This window comes from Ascaphus truei, chromosome 3, assembly GCF_040206685.1.
Source record: "Ascaphus truei isolate aAscTru1 chromosome 3, aAscTru1.hap1, whole genome shotgun sequence".
Lineage (NCBI taxonomy): Eukaryota > Metazoa > Chordata > Amphibia > Anura > Ascaphidae > Ascaphus > Ascaphus truei.
In genome coordinates this window covers 199,748,146-199,771,262 of record NC_134485.1, presented here as the reverse complement: position 1 = coordinate 199,771,262, position 23,117 = coordinate 199,748,146, and the positions used below count along the sequence as shown (strand labels likewise).

The 23,117-nt window shown below is 45.3% G+C and overlaps 1 protein-coding gene across 1 annotated transcript in view; it reads right to left on the bottom strand.

Annotated features, from left to right (window-relative positions):
* The window catches only part of LOC142489361 (S-adenosyl-L-methionine-dependent tRNA 4-demethylwyosine synthase TYW1-like), a 221,263-nt gene extending 199,500 nt beyond the window's left edge, over positions 1-21,763 (bottom strand). The window contains exons 1-6 of the mRNA XM_075589948.1: positions 21,625-21,763; positions 18,062-18,202; positions 17,316-17,417; positions 7,904-8,098; positions 6,974-7,264; positions 4,596-4,715 (exon numbers count right to left, since the gene is read on the bottom strand). Coding sequence (XP_075446063.1) covers positions 4,596-4,715; positions 6,974-7,264; positions 7,904-8,098; positions 17,316-17,417; positions 18,062-18,202; positions 21,625-21,753 — 978 coding nt within the window. The 5' untranslated portion in view covers positions 21,754-21,763. The remainder of the gene's footprint in view (positions 1-4,595; positions 4,716-6,973; positions 7,265-7,903; positions 8,099-17,315; positions 17,418-18,061; positions 18,203-21,624) is intronic.
* Between the last annotated feature and the right edge of the window lie 1,354 nt (positions 21,764-23,117).

The following is a 23,117-nucleotide window of genomic DNA, read 5'->3' as shown; positions in this document are numbered from 1 at the left end:
TGAGAAACACTTGCGCCACAGGTGACAAATCTCATATGGACACGTGCCACGGTTTGGAAAAAGAAAACGCCAATGTTCTATAGCTGAATTAAATCAATATCCTGAGCAAATCAATACAAATAAAAAAAAAACATCAACCACCAGGAAAGCGAATACAAGTTAAAGTGGTCACAGGTTAACACACAAGGTCTGCACAGAAAAATAGAAATTGATGGCAGATGCGAACCACCAATGTAGTGCGCCCAGTCGTCTCCAGTGAGAAACCTCAGACCCCATGAGATTTTGGTTTCCTTTAAAATTTAGGACAGACTAGTGTCTAGCCCTAGTCTTTTTTTTGTCTTTCTAACTCCCTTACAAAATTAACCTTTACTACCTCTGCTGTGAGGACGTCAGAAATTCACCAACCTTTCTAAGGCTGCGCTTATAGTGCCGGCGACGCGACGTCTTCAAAACAAATGCATTGAATCTGTAGCATGCGCTTATAGTAGGCGCGACAGCGACGTGAATCTCTGTAGTCAGTAGAATTTGATTTTTACAGAGACGGTCTCATCATGTGACAGGCTGTAACCAATCAATCAGATAGCTTCTGATGCAGGGAGAGGGGGAATGTGTCTGTGTGTGAGTGCAGGGAGAGGGGGGGGGGATTGTGCCACCGCCCCCCCACCGCCAGGCACCCCCCCCCCCCCCGCAGCACCACTAGCCGCCGGGCCCCCACCACCGCCAGCGGCACACCGCCCCCCCCCCCCCCTGCAGCCACCAGCCTGACCTGAGATCATCCCCAAGGCAAGTTTGATTTTTATATGTATTAGGGGTGTATTTTATATATGTATTGGGGGTTAAGTCAAAGTTGCGCGCTAAAACGTGTTTTTCCGTGGTAGGTGAGCTATGGGTTGGGAGAGTTTGGGGGGGGGATGGGGTGGGGCTGCTCCTTTCATTTGTCCTAGGCCCCATGATTTCTGTTGGCAGGTGTGTGTGTGGTGTGTGGTGTGTGGTGTGTGGTGTATGTGTGTGAACAACTTTAAAATAGTAAATTCTCCCGTAATTTAAAGTAAAAGTACTGTAAATTCAGCATACAAACAGAAATTACAACTCCTCTCCATTTCAGCCTTCCCCCTTGCTCTTGTCCCCAACCCTCTGCCTTCCGTCACTCCCCTTGTAGCAAGAGACGTCTCCCAAACTCAAATTACAACAACTTTTGCTTGGGCTACGGAGGCGGGAGACGTCATCCTTAGCCGGCACTATACGCGCAGCCTTAGAAGCATTTCCTCATATTTCCTGAGCCTGCCAGCCTCCAATTTCTATCACTTTTCTCTGAAATATGCTGCCCCTCAGTGCCTTGTTGAAACCCTTGCTGTATCTGAAAGTGTCAAACATATCTCTCCCTCCCCATGCCCCCTTCTCGAACAGGCTGTATGTATTGCTGTCCTTTGATCTTTCCTTCAGCTTACCACAAATCTCAAATAATTTCTGCGCGCTTGCGCACTTGGTATGTGCAGGTATGCACCCTTAAAATCCATTGAGACTAACCAATCCCTGGGCTTGACTTCTTGCATTACTTTGTTCAGAGACACCATCTTGAATGTTCTGATATGTAGAAAAAAACATTTACTTTCCTGGCATCCAATAGCACGCTCTCCAAGATGCCTTCTTGACCCTAAAACATTCTGGAATAAAAGGCTGTTCTCCTTTAAAAATATGCAACTTTATTACCTTGTCCAGTAATAATTGATTTAGGATGTTGTCCAAGGCTTTTAATTCTCAGGGAAAATTGGATTTCAGGATATCCAAAACCGATTCTGTCAAAGTTCTTGTACCAATTCCCGTTGGTACCCGGACGTGACAATCCACAGAATTCGTCTTTCATGAAATGTGCACACACAGTAGTGAGTAGGGCTCGCTTTGTTTCATGCAAACTTGCCTCTCCCGAAACAATCTCTCCTGGGGGCCACGAATAAGGCTATTTTATCCCCCTCTCGATATTTGTTGTCGAGCCAAAGTCTTCCCGATTGGTAGGATTTTGCTTCTATATAAAACAGACAGACATTCTGTCTTGCTGAGGCATAAAACCTGGGAAGAAAGACACTTTCCCCCTGATACATTACCTATTTATAGGGTCCAGTTTTTTCTCCAAACAGAAATTCACCTTTGTAAGAGAGCTTATGTTGTTCTTGCAAGTCGAATCGGCTATCCCATGTCTTAGACACAGTTCTCTTCTTCCTGCCACTGATAGGGCCGTGTTTCTTGTCGACAGGCACACTGTGTCTAGCTATGCTTCGTCGATATACTCTGTCACCATCTTGATTTCTGTTAATGTCTTTTGACACTTTAAAAAAAAAGCCTCTTCTAGATTGCCTAGCAACATTCTTATGGCTCTTCGCTTGATTGTGTCACGAAAACAACACTACATTGTCCACTGGTAATGCGGGGATACTTGCAATATGGGCGATTTCACAATTTTTTTAGTGAACCAAGGGATACATCACAGAAAACATTACTGCGGCGACCAATTTCTTACCAGGCTGCTTTCATTCAGCCGCTATAATTTCCTAACTGAACATAGTGGAAACGTTTTGCCCTCCTTTGAGAGCTTTGGAAAAGCTTCACCTTTTAGGCACTCATCCTCTAGATCCTCCAGCTCTAGGACCTCTCACCTTGCTTTAATCAACCAGATCCAAATTAAATGTAGACGTCATTTTATACTTCACAACCATATGAATCCCAGTACTCTCCCTCCAAGTACTGCTGTAGCACGTCAGACTGCTCCGAGGAAGACACCCCTCCCCTATCCTTGTCTATAGCTTGTCTGGGACCTTGAGCTCTTCTGTTCTGTAAGAGTTGATTCTATAATGTGAGAGACTATCATTCATCCAGGATAGGAGAGTAGACATCTGGTCACTGGGCCATGGCCGCAGATTTAAGACCTCTTTGCCGAGGAACCAGGAACCAGCGTCTCTCCTCCAACAGCACCGAAGATCATGGGCAAGTGACAGCTTCAGTCAGACCACGCCCTACGCGTTTCGTCATCTATGATGACTTCATCAGGGGATCCCCTGATCCTGATCTTCGGTGCTGTTGGAGGAGAGACGCTGGTTCCTGGTCTCCCGTGCTATTGTTGCCGGCACTAAGACTCTGAAGCTGCTGGTTCCCGGAAGGACACCTCAAACGGAGCACCGAGTTGGAAGGACTTCACTTCCGGCCATCCGGTTACACGGAGGAGAGGCACGAGAGGACGCTATCATCTCTATTGGACAGCGTTGCTGGCACATGAGAGCCAATCTCATACTTGCTTATTTTTTCAGTACTCTTGTGAGTGGGCATTTTAAGTTCTATTGATTTTAAGTTCTATAAAACATTTGTTATTACGTTAATGCACTAGGTGTGCGCCTGTTTTCTTTTCTCTTTTTTTCACAGATATATTTAGGGAGTAGTGATCCCTTTGAAACGGGCTGCCAATACCTGGATGTCATTGCTTTTGTAACGGGACCTTGTTTTTTCAGAGGGTTTTTATAAAGGTTTTTTATTTAATCATTTTTTAATTTTATATGTTATTATTACTGAATATATTGTTTATTTTTAACTATTAGTATTGTGTTAAATTAACATCACATCCACCAACTCTGAGATTATAGGTTTTAGCAGGTATAATTTGCAATCATCACATCACCCACTAAACGCTTTTACGGTAGGGTTAATTCGTTCTTCAATTACTTGCACTGGCATTTAGGAACTATTGAAAAAGTTATTCCAGCAGGGAAGTGATTCTAGTATCTGATTACAAGGACGAACTAGGCACCGTGTGCATACTTGTTTTGTATACTTTACTGCTGCGCATTTGTCCTATATGGACACAGTTCATACTCCATGTAGAGAGCCTGTAGACACTACCACCCATTATTCTACTAGACTTATCCCAGTGATAAGTCAAAGTGCTACAAATACACTCAATATTTAACTCACTATTATTCACTTCAATTAAAACAACTGTCACCATTAGTTAATGTATGCTATTTTGTTACCCCTTATTTTAATATCATTATTAAAAGTTACGTTCTAATAGCTTCGAGTGTGCACCATAAACGCAATCCTTCTTTGGGGTTATCTGTGGCCATCGTAGATTTCCCTCATTCCAGTTATACTTGATTTCCTTTTGAGCAGGTAGCACCCCAATTGGCCATCTATCAGCTAATTTAAGGGCACAATCACAAATTCATTGCCAAATTGTGAATTTTTTTGGTTGAGTGGTGTTTATTCTGTCGAATAAATAAATTCTCAGATTACATGTTCAATTCTGTTACACAACATGGGGCCTTACTCTATAAAGTGAGATAGGGTTGATTCTGCTGTACAGCACGGACTTCAATGAGGCTTTTCATGCGGTGGCACCGGATCAGCGCCATCTCACTTTAAAGAAGAAGGCCCACGGTCACTACAATACAAAAAGGAGACATGTAACGCCTGTCATTTCAAAGGGACAAAACGTTGAATGGTACTATTCAAGAACGGTTTGCTAATCCCCTCTCCAGCTAGATCTTGTGAAGCACAGACTTGCTGGTCTATTAGACAATGAAGTTGTTAATCTACAGGTGGTTCAATACCTTGGCTTTCTTCATACTGCTCATTGCCTTCCCTAAATCTTCAACATCTATGAGGCCACTGGCTCCGGTCTCTCCCTCGCCGTCAGACTCTGACTCACTGGTGGTTTCAAACTGCTCCTCCTAAAAAACAAAAAAGCATATTAAAGAAGTCTGTCTTCATTTATACCACTGGTTTGTGACCCTATTCATCTCGTACATAAAACGTACATCCAAAACAAGATATTAATGTTCTTTTCAATTGAAGTAGCAACTGTACTTTTTATGTTACAAAGAAGGGGGGAAAAAAAAGTACAAAATAATGATATACAGTCCACTAAAGGGAGCTGGGTTTAATTTTACCTGTCTTCCACATGAATATTTAATTACGCATGCTAACATATTATCATCTATATCTATAAAACTGAAATCTTGTTTGTGAGTCCCTGTAGACAATTTGATTGGCCGTCGGTCCGCCCGGCCTCCCACTGCTCATTGGCCGGTGTCTCTCCACCCCCCGCCCCCCCCCCCCCGGCTCTCACTCATTGCTGTGTCGCACAGTTTTTATTTGTGTGTTTGTTAGTTTGGCACATATGCCCAATAAATAGTTTATTTTTTTGCCTCCAGCCCTTTTGTTTCTTTGCAGTGCCCTACTTCTCCATTTTCTATGTGTCGCACACACCTCACCCCACCGGCCGGGGGAGGAGGACGAGCGCCGGCCCACCCGCCGGAGTGCCACAGGAGGGGAGCGAGAAGTAGCGCCCGAGGAGGGGTGAGAGCAAGCGCCGGGAACGGGGGGAGAGCGAGCGCCTCCTGTGCTGTTACACCCCCCCACCCCCGGATCCTACCGAGCACACTCTCCCCCTGGCTTCCCTGCTTGCAGCCAGCAATGTGGGGGGCGGGAGGCAGCGCCACGCGGGAGACCAACTGGAGTCCCGGCCCTCTCTCACTCCTGCCCGGCCACCGATCGCTCCATGCTGCACTAAGGCCGCAGATGGAGGACGGGGCCGGCCAGACCACACCATGGAGTCCCTCTCCTCCCTGAATCCCTTACATTACATTTCGAGGAGAGGGACATCCGAAACCGCTGCTAGTGAGGACTGGGGGATCATGCATGGGGGGGGGGACAATGATGTGCGGTTTAGGTGGGGGGAATAATGTGCGGTTCGGGGGGGGGGGAATAATGTGCGGTTCGGGGGGGGGGAATAATGTGCGGTTCAGGGGGGGGAATAATGTGCGGTTCAGGGGGGGGCAATAATGTGGGGTGCAGGGGGGGGAATAATGTGGGGTGCAGGGGGGGTGGCGAGACAGATGTGGGGTGCAGGGGGGTGGCGAGTGATGTGGGGTGCAGGGGGGGGTGGCGAGTGATGTGGGGTGCAGGGGGGGTGGCGAGTGATGTGGGGTGCAGGGGGGTGGCGAGTGATGTGGGGTGCAGGGGGGGTGGCGAGTGATGTGGGGTGCAGGGGGGGGTGGCGAGTGATGTGGGGTGCAGGGGGGGTGGACCGTGATGTGGGGTGCAGAGGGGGTGGACCGTGATGTGGGGTGCAGGGTGGGTGGACCGTGATGTGGGGTGGCGAGTGATGTGGGGTGCAGGGGGGGTGGCGAGTGATGTGGGGTGCAGGGGGGGTGGCGAGTGATGTGGGGTGCAGGGGGGGTGGCGAGTGATGTGGGGTGCAGGGGGGGTGGCGAGTGATGTGGGGTGCAGGGGGGGTGGCGAGTGATGTGGGGTGCAGGGGGAGTGGCGAGTGATGTGGGGTGCAGGGGGGGTGGCGAGTGATGTGGGGTGCAGGGGGGGTGGCGCGTCATGTGGGGTGCAGGGGGGGTGGCGCGTCATGTGGGGTGCAGGGGGGGTGGTGAGTCATGTGGGGTGCAGGGGGGGTGGCGAGTCATGTGGGGTGCAGGGGGGGTGGCGAGTGATGTGAGGTGCAGGGGGGTGGGCGAGTGATGTGGGGAACAGGGGGGTAGCGAGTGATGTGGGGAGCATGGGGGTGGCGAGTGATGTGGGGTGCAGGGGGAAAGTGATGTGGGATGCAGGGGGGTGGAGAGTGATGTGGGGTGCAGAGGGGTGGAGAGTGATGTGGGGTGCAGGGGGGGGCAGTTTTGTGGGGTGCAGGGGGGGGGGCAGTTTTGTGGGCTGCAGGGAGGGGAGACCGCACCTGTGAATGGGGGTAAATCCCGGGCAACGCCGGGTATATCAGCTAGTGTCCTTATATATTTGTTACTGAAATTACCCAATTTTACAATATTTTATTTCATGGTCAGTTTCAATGAATTATCTGTAGATGGAAACACTATTCCAGTTCACTTACTGAACATGCCCCGTGTTGATAAATTCCTGAGCTTGGAACAAGGAAAGATACAGAAGTCTCACCACACAATGCAAGGCATCCGATGAGATTTACCTCTGTGTCCTCGTGCTCTGAATCTCCTGGTCTGCTTTGTTCCTGCTCCAGAGCCTCAGTACTGGACTTCCCTTTAGACTTGCACTTGCCCTTCTTGCACTTTCCGCTACAAGATTTCTTCTCCCCTTTCACTAGTGCCTGCAGCCTGCTCAGGAACTTGGCCTTCCAGGCACTGAAGTCCGCCTCAATGCTGCCATGTTTGCTCTTCACCACATTGCCGTCACCCTCTGCTCGAGTCATAACACGGCTGCCACTCAGCATCCACAGCCACTTATCAATGTTTTTACCAACCTATACAGAAAAGGGATGTCATGTTGCAATGGAGGCTGGAAACCATGTGTTCTAGTTTATAATGACACAGTCTTGACAAATACATTACATTTAAACACTTCGTATGCAAACAGCAGCTCAGCTTGTTCCAAGAGCCTATGATGATATATATCAGGGGTACGCAAACTATTTGAGCTGCACCCCCCCCTTGCCCGCTTCCCCCCATGCTAGCGCCCCCTTACCTCTTTTGCCGGGGTCTTGTGACGGCGCCGCGTCGCAATGGCAACCGGCGACCCCGCAGCGTCATTTACCGCCACGTTGCGTCACACGAGCTTCTGAATTCCGGTAAGTGAAGTTGCAGAGGCCTCACGCGATCCCCGGAATGTAATTTAAATGCCTTGGGGAAGAGCGCGGGGCCCCCAGTTTACGCACCCCTGATATATACGAGATATTGGAACAAGATGAGTGCATTGAAAATACAACAGCACCACACACAAGAAATAAAAACAAAAAAAATTATATCCTCTTTAAACGCATGTTACCATTGTTTTCAATGGAGGCAAGGACACACACACACACACACACACACACACACACACACACACACACACGTATTTATTTTAAAATATATTGGAGGTTGGTCACGAAGCAAATCCCTACCGTATTGTAATGGCTGTTATACACAGAATTCCCTAATCCAAACACAGCGTATCTCAAGCCTTTTAGAAAGGTTTTTCCAAAGCGGAAGTCGTTGGAGGCTTCGTCCAGCCACTTGCAGAACCACTCTGCACTCTCGGGAGGCTGTCCGTCCGTGTACGTGGCGACCAGGAAAACACAGATGTTACTGCTGGTTGTCTACAAGAATAATGGGTTACTTATTACTCACTATGCACAAAACCTGTTAAACAATGAGAATAATGGATATCGTGACGTGACCCATGGCGTCATTTGACGCCGAGTCCTGGGGGGGTGGAGGGGGCGTGCGTGCTGGAGCTGCCAGGCAGGGGGGGCGCAGCACAGGAACTCTGCGCACCCCTGCATTAGCATATGTATACAGTGCATCATGTGGAGTCCTACATTCAGCAATTACTGTAAGCTCTTCGGGGCAGGGACTCTTTTTCCTATTGTTTTGTCTGAAGTACTTATTGCCATATAGTGTAAAGTGCTATGTACCTGGATGGTGCTATATAAAAGCTATACATAATACTACACTATGTAGGCCTATGCTAATGACGTTTGACATCATACTGGCATCATCTTATGCATAATGAGACAATATGTTCCACCTGACGAAGGTGGTCTTGACTGCCGGAACGTTGTGCTTTTTGTCACGACACCTGCTATTTTGAGCCCCAAGCTGGAAAGGAGTGTGTGTACGGCGGAGTATCCATGTAGCTGTGTAACACATTGGCAGATACTCTTCAACTGACCCAAACAGCGTGAGTGCACTGGCGTGTAAGTACTCGCACTGTACTGGCCAAGCGGTTCTCAGCTACCATCACATTCTTAAGGTCTATAATGACGGTAAAAACTTCCAAAGAATGTTTTTTTAAGTATAGCAACAGAATGCACTCACGCCGTTTAGTAGAGGTCTTCGTTGTAGTAGTGCTGGAAGCTGCCCTTAGCCGCTTCATGCAGTATCCAGTAAAAAGAGAAATACTCCGCCGCACATACAATTATTACTTCAAAAGTCAGTATTTAGAAGTACATATTTTAATTTTGCAGATAAGAGTGTGGAAGCACATCGCACAAGGTTTCGGGGGGTGCAAGCCCCTTCGTCAGGTGCCCAAGAGTCAAGCATCCCTGTTGGGCACCTGACGAAGGGGGATGCACGATGTGCTTCCACACTTGGTTATGTACAAAATTAAAATAATCACTTCTAAAACAGACTTTTGAAGTAATAATTGTAAATGCAGCAGAGTGCATTTTTGAAGTGAAACTTATTTGCTGACACCTGCAGTGTTTTCACTTGCACTTGTTTGCATCCTTGCATTGCAACAAAAAACCGTGATGCAAATGACGTCACGCTGCTAATGGGCGCATGGAGATTGCACTATAAGCCCACGGTGCGCATGCGCAGAAACCAATAGTCACCCCCTTCCCCCTCCCCCCCACATGCGCAGCAGCGGCCCGACTCGGCACGACACTCATGCGCAGGAGCAACCCAGCTTGGGAGACAGATGCACCAGAGACACACGCACACACAGAGACAGTTAGTATAACAATGGGTGCAAATAGCTAAAAACAGGTGTGCCGAGCATGCGCGCTCCAAGTCAAACTTCTTTGAGTTTTATCACCGACATTGTATTTTGAATTTTAATTAAAAATATCACCATAACAAATACAATATCTGTGACAAAACAGTGACAAAAGACAAAGAAGTTTCACTTAAAATGCGCGTGCTCAGCACACACTTTTTATTTTTAAAGAAATTTTGTTAGCTAAGAAAACAAACTTTCTACAACTATTTAAAAGTACCAATTCATCTACTAAACATGCATTGTCCATAGTAAGGACTGCACAATTAAATAAGTGTCATGCTTTGCTTTTATTACAGTATTCCTGTACAGCTATTAAACAGAAATACACAATTGCTGCTGCATTTCCGAAATGTCCATTGGCTTCAAAAATTGTGAAGGATATTCATGTTTGATAATTGTTCAGTCTCTGCTCCTCCAAATGCAAAGTATAGGGCTTACAGCACATATTCCAGCCACCGCACGGCCGTGGGAGAAAAGTAGGAGAATTCACCATTAAGTACTTCAGCGCTGGATTGAGTGGTTGCCAATCAAGACAAGGTCAGGTCAGGCCATAAACAATATCAATTTGAATGTGCCATTAAATCCATAAGCATTACTGGCAATTTTGAAAAATGCACTCCATATAAATTCAAACGCCTCTAACTAAAATCAATTTGGCTGGAGACCGCCGATACAGTATTCTAGGTCAGGTAGAATGGCCTCTGTAATGCTAAGGCAGTAAAATGAGGATAAACAAATGCAGTTCCAAGTTAGTGAAAGGAAAAATAGAATCCAAATTACTGCAGTTTTCTTTTCCTGGAGAGTCCATCTATGGCAGTGCTCACCAATGGGTTAAGTTTTTTGGGTGTGTGATATTGTATGTTTTTAGTGTCTATACATGTAAGTTTGCATATCTGTAGATATGTATGTCTGTTTATGTACGTACAAGTGCCAGTTTACACATACAGATACACACACAGTGCATGTACACTGTGTTGTGTATGTGCGTGCGTATGTGTATGGGCAAGGATGCGTGCTCATATGAACGTGTGTATGTGTGTGGATGTGTGCACGTAGGTACGGTGTATATATATGCAGCGTGTGTATATGAGTGCATGTGTGTGTATGTGTGCACGTAGGTACGGTGTATATATATGCAGCGTGTGTATATGAGTGCATGTGTGTACACATGCACTGTTCCCGGATTACGCTCTATAATATAGTTATAGTAGTTTACATATAGATATTTTTTCACATTCACGATCTTGTCCCACTCAACTCCCCCTCACGTCTCCTTACTGTCTAGGCAGCCTTTGCATATTAAAAAGAGAAGCCTCCTATGCCTCTACTGTTAATTTCCACACCAGGCTACCTGTTTCTGTGTGATCTCATTTCACACTTCCTGTATACATAAATTGTTACCAGATATCCCTCTTAGGCCGAGCTCATACACTCCGCTTGCTTGCGAGAGTGCGAGCTCTTGCTGCAATAGAACAGGCGATCTGTGCGCATAGTGCAGGAAGCTATTGGGGGGGCATGGCAGGGGTGTGGTCATGACATCACGGAGCTGGTTCGCCATGATTGGCCGAACCGCACACGTGACATGGCTGCTGCTTGAAAAGACAAATTTCATGTCTTTTCAAAACGCGTTCGCTCCGTCGTGCGCGCGCACATACGCAAGTACCAACACACACAGTGTGATCTCGGCCTTACATGCACTGAATATTATAATTTGCTGCTGTATTTCTACCATATCCAATGAAGGATCCCAAGAGGTTCATATAAATTACTTGTTGATCCAAAACAAAGTTATCAGACCACATACTCCCACCTACCCTTTTGTTACTAGTACAAAAGCTTACTAGTATATAATAAACATATTGACGTCCATACTGCCGTCCTGCATAATGCTGCGGAGGAAGCCTGCAACATGGTTACCCATTATGTGGCCACGGCTCTCGTTAATGGTTGTTTAGCAGCTCTGGGGCAGGGATTGTCTAAATAGAATAAGCCTTCCTGATAGCTGTTAAGATCCAGTGACTTTGAAGCTGCTTGCCCCTTCCGTGGTCCCTTTAGGAGTATGAAAAGCCTGACATTAAATCCCACTGCTCCAAGCACCTCACTATATCCAACCATTTGGTCAGTTGCCAGCTTTGGGCAAAAAGAAGGTAGGATCTCTTGGTTGGTTGAGATTACCTTTTTTTTTTTTTTTTACAACCGTGTGTAAGAAAAGTTGTACTGGCCTTAATCCGACCAAGTCTTGTTGGAAGATAAGGAAAGGCTTCTTTATAGATGAGGCTTGTAATTCATGAATCCTGTGCGCCGACGACATTGCTATCAACAGGACTGTTATGTTAGGTCCATGAAAGCATGAGAGAGTGGATCCAAGGGGGTATCTGTTAGAGCCCGTATAGCGTACAGTAAATGCCAAGCAGGAACTGAGTCTTTATATTGTGGTTTGCTTCTCTTCAAAGCTTGGAAGAATCTACTTGTGAGATCTATGTCAGCCAAGTGTCTTCCTAGTAGGGCCGACAATGCTGACACCTGATCTTTCAGTGAGCTAGTGCCAAGCCCTTGCTCCAGACCGCCTTGCAAAAACTCCAGAAATCGCAGGAGAAGTCGGATGGCCTAGCCCTGGCGTTCACACAAGATGAAATCGCTGCTAGATTCTATGATATACCGTAGAAGTAATAGTTTTCCTTGTAACCATTTAGGTCTGTACCACCTTGTGCAACATAGTCCTCTTGATCTGAGCAGCTCGCGCTCAACCTCCATGCAGTCAAAGCCCAAGCTCCTGAACAGGGATGTTGCACTGGTCCCTGGGATAAGAGGCCATTAAACACCGGCAGTTGCCACGTTTCGTCTACCAACAGTTGGATTACCTGAAGAAACCGGGCTCTGCGTGGCCAATTCGGGAGTATTGTCACCACCGCTGCATTGTCCTGTCTGATTTTCTTGAGAACCCCTAGTATAAGAGGAATCGGTGGGAACACATGCAAGCCAGAATTTCCATGGAAAGGAGAGGGTGTCTACCTTGGAAGCCTCTGGGTCTTGGCGTCTTGAGCAAACTTTGGAATTTCCAGTTTCTTTATATTGCCATGAGATCTATGTTTGGTGTCATCCCATCTCACGAATAGTTGGTTGAAAGTCGTGCTCAATAGGGACCACTCTCCTGGGTCTAGTCTTCCGATTGAGGAAGTCTGCTCTTAGGTTAGTATCGTGTTCCCACTATTTTAAAGACTGCTGTAAGGAGATCCATTGTTCTAGGCATGCCGCCTGTCTGTGCCAGTAACATAAGAAGTTTTGTTGGAACGTTCTTATAGGCCTTCTCGACCATTTTACCACCTGGATGGTTGCTGATGGAGTGCCTATCATTGTCAACCCCACCATCGATTGCTGGCTCTGGCTCTTTTGACCATCTCCATTATATTTGAACTTTTGTCTGAGGGAAGGACCACAATGCGTTGCAGTGTGTTGAACCCCATTCCCAGAAACTTAGATATTGGTTGGATTTAATTGGCTTTTCTCGGTGTTGACCAGCCAACAGTAATGTGAAATTAACACAAGTACCCTTGATAGGTGTTGGAGCCACTGGATTCTGCTCAATGCTTTTATTAAAATATCGTTGAGGTAGTGGAATATCTGTATTCCTTCTTTTCTTAATTCAGCAATGAGCGTTGTGTAGAGAGACCAAAGGGAAGAGCTCTGAATTGATAGTGAGCTACCCCTATTGCAAATCTCAGATACATTCTGTGTCTTTGACATATGGGTTTGTGGAAGTAGGGATCTTTTAGATCTACTGATAAAGCCAGTCTCCCTGGTTCACTGCTGCAATAATAGTCTTGAGGGACTCCATCTTGAATTTCCTTACCTTGAGCAGTTTTACTCCTCTAAGGCTAAGGCCCCGCTCCCAGAGTCAGCGCACCCGCACTGCAGACAGGCGGTGCGCTGAGATACACAGACCGCAATATGCGGTCTGTAGGGAGCGGGAGCCGGGCGGGAGTGGGAGGCTTGACAGGGAGGGGGGGCGTGGCTTGAGCGGAGGGACCCGCTACTCTCCCCCCCCTCCCTCCACGGACTCGGGCTGGAGCTGCTGAGGGTAACTTTAAACACACACACGCAGGCACTCATACACACACACACACACACAGGCAGGCAGGCACTCATGCACTCATACACACACGCGCGCACACACAGGCAGGCACTCACGCACTCATACACACACACAGACAGAGGCAGGCACTCACGCACTCAGGCACACACATACACACATACACACAGACAGGCACTCACCTGCTTTCACGCCACACTCCTCCCCGCTCCCCGAAGCCTCTCCTCCTCCCAGAGCCTCCCCTCTGCATTGGCTCACAGCCACACCACGTGACGCGTCAACGCTAGGAAACACCATTCTCTTGTGTCTCCTAGCGGCCGACGCGCCACAGCGTGTAGTCAGCTGTGCTGCCAGGGGGGACCGGCTCGCGAGGATTCCCCTGCTGGTGGGGAACTCGCGACATGGCCGCCCGCGCCAACGAGCGCAGCGGGACCGAGGCCTTAGGTTCAGGATAGACTTGAATGTTTCATTCGCTTTTTTTACGTGGAACTGAATAGATACCACAATATCTTTCTTGTGGCAGAACTGGTTAGACTGCACGATCGTTCATAAGCTGTTGGACACTGCTGTTAATTCATGTCTGGCAAGTTTACCAGTCATCAGGATCTTATGAACCTGTGTCTTCCAAGTATTGTCTTGAATTCCAGGCAGTATTCACTGGAGACAACGTTGAGCACCCAGGAATCAAATATTTTGCAACCAAACGTCCAGAAATTCCCGAAGTCTTCTTCCTTCGTGGGATGTTCGAGTTCCCCTCATCTCATTTGAACTTCCCAGTTGCTCTATATGAGGGTCAAACTCTTCTTGGCCCACGAAAAAAAGAGCTCTGGCCTCCAACCCAAAAGGCTGCTCGAGTAACCCATTTTGGGCCTATAGGATCTCATGTCTCGGCTGTTAGTCCTCTCATTCATACTTTAAAGTTGGGAAACCAGATCTTCTCCTTTCCTGTGGTAGGAACAGACTTTTACCTCCAGAAGACTTTTCAATAATGGAATCAAGTTTCCTGCCAAACAGATGATGTCCATCAAAAGGAATTGAACACAGATTGTTCTTTGATGATGAATGCGCCTGTCAAGACCTTAGCCAAAGAGCTCTTCTGGTTGCAACCTACAATGCCATAGACCTTACTGCCAGTTTAACTGAATCCAGCGATGCATACATTACAAACTCCGCTGCCAGCATTAGTTCAGAGTGCTCCAACTATCTGGGATCTTTTAACAATCCATGACTTCAATGCTCTTGGCAGAGATGTTAAGACTATAGAAGGCTTGCAAGCTGCACCTACTGCGGTAAAAGATTTTAAGCCGTTCTCCATCCGCCTGTCCATAGAATCTCGAAAGGAGAGTGCATCATGCACTGGTTCTTCTACCGACATTGACAACGCCCCCTCCACCACCTTTGGGATAAAGTCCCAAGCTTCCACTTTTTGCTCGTATGGGTACATTCAATGAAAACATCCTAGCCAAAGATGCTTTTATTGTCCAGCTCTTGGTTTCCTATGCGGGCTCCTGAATAGACGATGCATAGGTTCCGAAGGGGAAGGTTCGTCCTCACAGATGTAAGATCTCTTACTGCTTTTAGAAATGGGTATAGATCAAAAGGTGGGCCATTCCTCTGCTGAAAATTCATTTCCTGATTCCAGCAACAGCTCCATCCTGCTGAATTGTTCATCCTCTGACTTCTCATAAGAGGAATCCAACATTTGCTCAATTGGGTCATTTGCCGTGTCACTTAGGTAATTCTCACAAAGTCTTATTTTCCTATGCTGGATTTTCACAAGCCGCACAATGTATTATTTTCCTCGTGGCTATCTTCCAAACAGCCTGTTCTGCAGGTGCTCTGGCCACTGGATCCTCCTGTTGTAATCCTGGAGTACTGACATAATATAAATAACACTAATTATAGCCATCTCTATACAAAAACAAGTGTCACATTAGTACTACTACTTTCTCCCTGGGGCTTACCTTGGGACTTTAGCAACTACAACTCTTCGTAGAGCGTGCATCCATGATGTATCCTGGCTAGGGTTTTATAGGCTTACAGGTTTGTAAGCAGTGCCTATATAGTCGTGCAACTGCTGCAACTCCAGCACTTACTTTGCAGCAGTTGAGTAGGCTTCCAAGCGTGTGCTGTCCTCCGCACGTCTGTAATCCTTCTGTTAGATGCATGGTCGCAACAGCGTCTCACTTGCGAGCACTTTTAAACCCTTCACATTTTTCCTCCAATTACGTCACTTACTTGCAGCAGTTGACGTAGGCTTCCAAGAGTGTGCTGTCCTCTGTTAGATGCATGGTCGCAACAGCGTCTCACTTGCCGAGCACTTTTAAACCCTTCACATTTTTCCTCCAATTACGTCACTGCGAGGTCTCTTGCAAAAGCTCCCCCCCTGCTACTCCGTGCGTCCAAATGGTCATCCGTCTCAGGACTGACTAGCATACTCGTGCCTGCACCAGGGGTGTCTGAAGCTGAGAGCCTCGGCAGCTATTTGCAGCATGGCTTCTTGATAGCCTGATGGAACAGCAACTCCTTGGAGTGCCGACTCCAGCAGGAGAGGAGGTGTAGACAACTCCCATGGATCAACTACGAAGTAGTCATGTAAGCACCTTGCCTACATTTGAGAAAAATGCTAGCCACTACCTCAGCTAAAGTACGACAGAGGGAAAAAATAGAAAGAAAAAAAAAACAGACACCCTGGGGAGGAAAGGAATGTCTATTTATGGTCCTCCCACAGGTAGATCTGTCTGTCCTATCTCAGCTGGAGGGTGGAACTTAACCCATTGCTGACCACTGCCATGGGGACAACCAGTAAAATAAAACACAGATGTAGCAGACGTTACTTCACCCGTTAACGCATTGCGTTACTACCGCAAGTTTTACTGCAAGCGCAACGCCCTTAATGCACATGACATTTACTGCGTTATTTCTTATGTTATCCTGTGTTAACAGGGATAATGTCTGCTACATCTGTATTTAAAGACCAGTCATAGACCAAAATACATTTTTCAGGTGCCAGGCCATGTTTTAGATACAACCAGCTAATCACACGTTCACATAAAAGATTTGGGCACACGTGTACTTGGCAAATCATAGATTACTTCTAAAATAGGGTCTGGCTGGACTGACCAGAGGAGAGGGTTGAAAAACACAAGGCTACAAAAAGGTAATAAAGATGTCTTTCTAAACCACATTTAAATCCCTGTCACTAGTATTCAAAGGATAAAAGTCCTAATTTTAGAGTTTGTGAAAGAACTACTATTTTTTAAGTTGAATTTGACTGACAGCTTTAAGTTACGATGGAGAGAAAAATAACTTGTCAAGTTGAAAAATGATCGCCAACTTTCCAAGCATGAGTGCATAATTTTGCAAGCGCGAGCGGGGGGGCGTAGATCGGGGCTATTTCTGTGTGTGGCGTTCTGTGTGCGCTTCAAAATCAATTTTCTTTGTCTCCTCAAGAGCCGAGCTTGGGAGAGCGTACATGCCCATGCATGAGCGCGCCGCGTGAGCGTGACTGTGCAGATTCACATTAACTGAAGTAAACACGCCAAGCGCGCTTAGAGGCAGCATGGACGCAGCCTAAGGCTGCAGGTGAAGGCTAATGTACAGCCATTTTGAGGACTCCAGAGCCGACGCATATAATGTTGCCTACCACGGTTTTATACCGTTTCGATGGACCAAAGATCATTGTAACCCCCGAATAAGCACAAGTGAACATATCCCTCACCTCTTCCATTAGGTTGTCATCTGGATCGTACTCCTTCATGTTTATTATTTCAACAGGCAAGTCGAGAGCAGCAACTTCCCCTGCCAGGTGGTGTGCAAAACCCTAATATACAAAAATATTCAATTTAAAATTAAAAAAATTAAAAAATAAAGGGTGTGTGATCTTAGTGTGGTGTGTGAAAGAAAAAAAATTAATTGAGACACGATTTACAGAGGCACCAAAATGCCGCTCCTGGCTGCAAAACAACTACTGCCGTAGTAATGCAAAAACAACATGGGCGCAATTAAAAGTCTTTGCTAGTTCATAAAAAGCTTAGGAAAAAAAAAAAGAAAATGACTGTAGGAAACAAATGGGGGTTGTTAAAGGAAACCAAAAGTACCGTTGATTGCACTACAAATATTTGTACTTTAAGGTATAATAATACTAAATAATTATATATAAAATAGCCTGCAGGGCACTCCAGCAGCAAATAAAAAAGCCACAATGTAATTGGGAAATAATGTTGCTGACAACATCTGTAGTTCGAAATGGTCACAAAAAAAAAAACTACTTTGTATCTGGAACCAAGAGGTGCTCAGAGGTCAGCGTACGGCAGTCAGCTTCAGGGGACAGCCCATTGCAGGTAACATTCACAAAATGAAAGATTATGGGGATTGCTGCTGTAACCAGCAGTTTGATTTGTCTCTTTCCACTGATGCTACACGGGAGTCTTCTTTCAAATCGTTTTAAAAGTAGGTTTTACTTACCTTGGCTGTGCCCGTTTGAGAGCCGTAGAAAATCTTCACACCGGCGACGTGTACTTCCTCCTCCTTGTGAGACGCGTGAACGTCATTTTTCAGAGCTTTAGTCAGCAATGGGGGAGAACCATTTTGGTGCAACTTTTCCTCCTGTGAAATAATTTTTTTTTTTTTTTTTAAGTCACAAGTTCTAGACAATCTCACATTCTACAGAACTGAAATAGTTACTTTGCGTACCAACACCATCGACACGGCATAATCACGTTTTTATAGAGTGCCAGTCTCCTATGCAGTGGGAAAGAAACAAAAATTCCGCCCCTTTAACGCAAAGGTCTTCCTTAACAAAACGAGACCACCTGCTTAACTTGTTTGATTCTTGTGAACAATAGAAATGTTTACATATTAACCAGGCTCTCTGTATTTGTCTCATCTTATGTGGTAATAATGGGCTCACAATCGCCATACAAACAAAAGGACAGAATTAAAAACAACGCACTATTATTCACAGCGTTCTCAAAAAAGATTGTATATAAAACTTTTTTTTTAAAAACATCCAAAGTACTGGTCGCTATGAAAAACTAGAACCAACTCTTTTTAAAATACTTGTCTGGATTGGTCTGGATTGACACCTTTTTAAAATAAAAATAATTATTTACAGTTAACCCAGGGGAGCGCAAACTTTTCCTGCTGCACCCCCTGACTTGGCAGCTCCAAGCTTGCGCCCCCCCCCCCACCTTGCCATGCGTCACGTAACGTCAGGTCACGTGACCAGCGGCGTCATTTTACACCTGTGACGTCACATGACCCGCTGTGTCATTTGACACCGCGTTGCCATGGAGATGCATCACAAGCGTCTGAATCACAGTAAGTTTTCTTGTTGCAGAGGCCTCACGCGATCCCCCGGCATTTAATTTAAATGCCTGGGGGAAGAGCACGGGAACTCTGCAACCGTCCGCGCCCCCCAGACAAATCTCCCGCCCCCCAGTTTGCGCACCGCTGAGTTAACCTATTAAAGAGACAAACCAAGCAACTTAAAAAAAAAAAAAAAGTAATCGATCAACAATATTCTGTTTCCCAGGGTTCACTAAATGGCCGCCATTCAGTTTCAAATCAATCCTTCAGTCAGTGTAACTCAGCAGCTACAATGTATCCTTATATTACCAAGTTTGCATTATCGATTGTTACAGTTTGCAGCTATCACTGCTGAGGAGGTGGGCTAAAGCCTGCTATAGAAATAAAAGGATGCTCAGCATATTAAAACTCATTAAAACTCATTAAAAATGGCATGAAGAGTTGAATTAAAAAAAAAAAAAAAAAATGATATATATATATATATATATATCAGAATAAATGAGTTCTTCAGTATAAGGTGATACCTTTTTTATTTGGACTAACAATTTATGTCATAGGACAAGCTTTCGAGAGTTATCCTCTCTTCCTTCGGTCAGCAATACTGATATACACAGGAATCTACGGCTAAAACAGTGTAGAGAGAAAAGAAAGAAAAAAAAGGAAAAAAAACAAAAACAGAAATGTACTGTAGATAAGGAAGGGTGTTAGTTTTTGTTTTTTTTCCTTTTTTTTCTTTCTACACTGTTTTAGCCGTAGATTCCCTTGTAAATCAGTATTGCTGACCTGAGGAAGAGAGGAGAACTCTCGAAAGCTTGTCCTATGACATAAAATTGTTAGTCCAATAAAAAAAAGTATCACCTAATACTGAAGAACTCATTTATTCTGCACTATTGCAACTGGACTAACACGGCTATTTTCTGATGGATATAGATATATTACCAGAACAAGTCCGATGACAGCGAGACAGCACTCAGTGGTTAGAAAAAACAATTGTATTTAAAGAATACGCAGGACACCTTGGCTACAATGCAATGTATGCCTATTTTACAGGTTCAGCTCCCATTACGTTGGGGGGGGGGGCAGGAACAGGTTGCTTTTGCAACTAAAAGCGAGATGTATTTTCGAATTTAGAACTATGGCGCCATTGGGATTAAATGAGGAGCTGAAATTCAGTTACTTTTTGTAGTACCTTACAGCATTCCTGCTTTGACTGTATTTCCACATGGTATTTGACACTATCCCACATTGTCTACACACTTCACCTCCCATCCTTTTTGTTTGCACGTATTGTTTAGCTTTTGATGATATCTGTAAGGCATATTAGTTCATTGTCTCTGTCCAAATGCTAGACAGGCTGTGTTCTGTGCACGCTTATGCCACCTGCTGGTCAGCCAGCAGATGTTTGCTATTTTTAAATTGACTTGCGCGTGCTTTTGATACTATAATATGCAGCTTAGCAGTGATCTGTAATAGCGTCTCTCCCATTGTGATAGTGGGTAGTTATAGACGCACAACGTTCTGTACTTAGGAGTGAATGCACAGGCGTTTCTGGGTGCTTGATGTCAGTATGTTTGGGGTGTTTCCATGGCTACTTGTTTTGCGAGCGCATCGCTTTTACTTTGTATGGGTGATTAGTACCGTTGAGCCCAGTCTGTGGGTGATGGGCCCACCCCCCTTGGCAATTGGGAGTTGCTAAGGACGCACCGCCCAGTGCAGCTTGGGGCCAGTATATCGGAGCTCCTGAATGAATTACGTCATTGCGCTTGGCCTGTTACTATGATGATAATCTATGTGCGCAAAACACTTCTGGTTCATGCGGCGCAAGGTGATGCGGAGTCCGGTATGGACATTGAAGCTATGAGTGGCGTTTTCCAAAGGTGTAGTTCATCTCAGGATCAGCTAGGTAATCTTGCTATTGGTTCATCATTATAGGTAGGCGTGCTATACCAGCTGTTTTAATGATTAAATTGCATTGTTGTGTAATTGTGCATGTGGTTCAGGTGGTGGTTGGGGTATATATAGAAGTCACTCACAGTCATGCATTGCACTATCCTGAGGAAGGTCCCTGTTGAGGACCGAAACGTTGGTTTTGGTGTCCTGCGTATTCTTTAAATACAATTGTTTTTTCTAACCACTGTGTGCTGTCTCTGTCATCAGACTAGTTCTGGTAACTATATCTTTTTATTTTATGTGTCAAGCATCAGGATTATTGAGGAGGCTAGTGTGCTATACTGTTACACCATTGACATATATATATATATATATATATATATATATATATAATATTTTTTTTATTTAAGGTATCTAATACTACAGAACTGGTTGATTAACACACACACACACACACACACACACACACACACACACACACACACACACACACACACACACACACACACACACACACACACACACACACACACACACACATTACTCCTTTAAACATGCTACAGCCATTAGTTCTCTTTGGGCCAAGGAGGGACTGCCCCATTCAGATGGGACAAACTGGTTAACAGATGCTCAGATTCTACTGGGAACTGTATGGCCAAATCAAGCAAATGCTTGAAAAAATATTAATTAACAATACACGTGCTTTCTCATCAGTGTCTATCCATCTGATTAACCCTAACTAGAAGGTTATCAAACACGTCATTTTTCTACCCTGTGTCATTGCAGTCCCCTCCCGTACTTGGGGGTATTCCAACACAAGTCTCGATTACCTGGTGCTTCTTCCTGGTGGTGAGGAAGTGACTGCAGATCCAGACTGTGAGGCCAAGAGCAGCACAGGTGTAAACGTAAATCCTGTTCAGCCATAGCCAAATCAGAGGAGAGTAAAGAAAATCCAACATATCTGCAGATTCAGCTAAAAAAAAAAACACATGGACAATTGATACACATTCCTCATACGGTATGCCAGTCACTACTAACAAAATGAAGCGGGACTATTAATGCAGTAACAGGAGATCCCTTTACATAATACCCAGTCTGCACAATCCTTTGTGTGTGATTCCCAATACTTTCATTGTTAACCCTTTTGCTGCAAGAGGGAACAAAACCACATTCGAGGCCCCCAGATAGCGCAAGGGTTAGCCAGCTTTCAATAAAAGTTTTCCGAACCTCTGCACATCGACACTTATTTGTTCTGCTATTGTGCTGTACGGATATCTGCTTTTAGTTATTTGGGAATAGAACAAAAACGGCTGCCTTTTCCCAACAAGATATATAGTGGTTTGATTCTAATGGCTTTTCTTAGTAACAGAGTGGCGGAAAATAAACCATGGAGAATAACAAAACATCACTGGTAATGTTTGCAGACCTTTTCTGGTGCTCTTATCACTTCCATTCTTTTGAAATCCTGTTAGTGGTATACACAATAGGTCCTGCAGAATTCTGCATTAGTGTTTGTATAATGTATGCAGCTAACCAGACACATACACAATATTGTTGAATTCCAGGGAGCACAGGAGACTACTTTCTTCACGACCCCAATAAGCTTTCACTAAACAGAGTTGAGGTCGCCAATACTGATCCCTTTTCAATAAACTGTGAAGCTGCCTTCACCAGACTAGAGAAAAGTATTCCTTATGATTTTATTATGCACTATTTAAGTGGAGTAAGGCAGCACTCAAAGTACTGTCGTGATACAATGTTAATGTGCTCATCTGCTGAACGTGTATGACCCTCAGTGCAAAGATAGCAAAGTCATCCATGGGAGTCAGCAAACAAACCCTCCCCCCCCCCCCCCCCCCCCCGCGGACGTGCCAAAAAATTCCAAATGCTTGCAAAGTGCTTAACCTGAGTAATCTTGAGAACATCGTCTGAATGTGTAGGCATAACGAGTTCACCCAGGACAGGTAGAACATGGCGGCATTCCATGAGACTTTATTATATAAAGTGAAACCTTTATTAGAAAGGTGGTCGACGTTTCGATCCACAACTTGGAGCTTTATCAAGATGATTAAACAAGTGAAAAATACTGTTTAAACTGGGTGCCCTATTTAAGTCCTCTGGAGTGCCGTTATGTTCTACCTTTCAAGGATGAACTCTTTATAGTATTCATAGCACCTGGCCAGGCACAGAGCGTGCACGCTAGGCAGTATCTGAGAAAGTCGCGAGTATCTTTTCTGTTTCTACATGAATGTGTAGACAGACATCTGTGCGCTCCATCCACGCAAGAGTCTGTGGTCCCCCCAAAAATTAATAATAAGTTTTA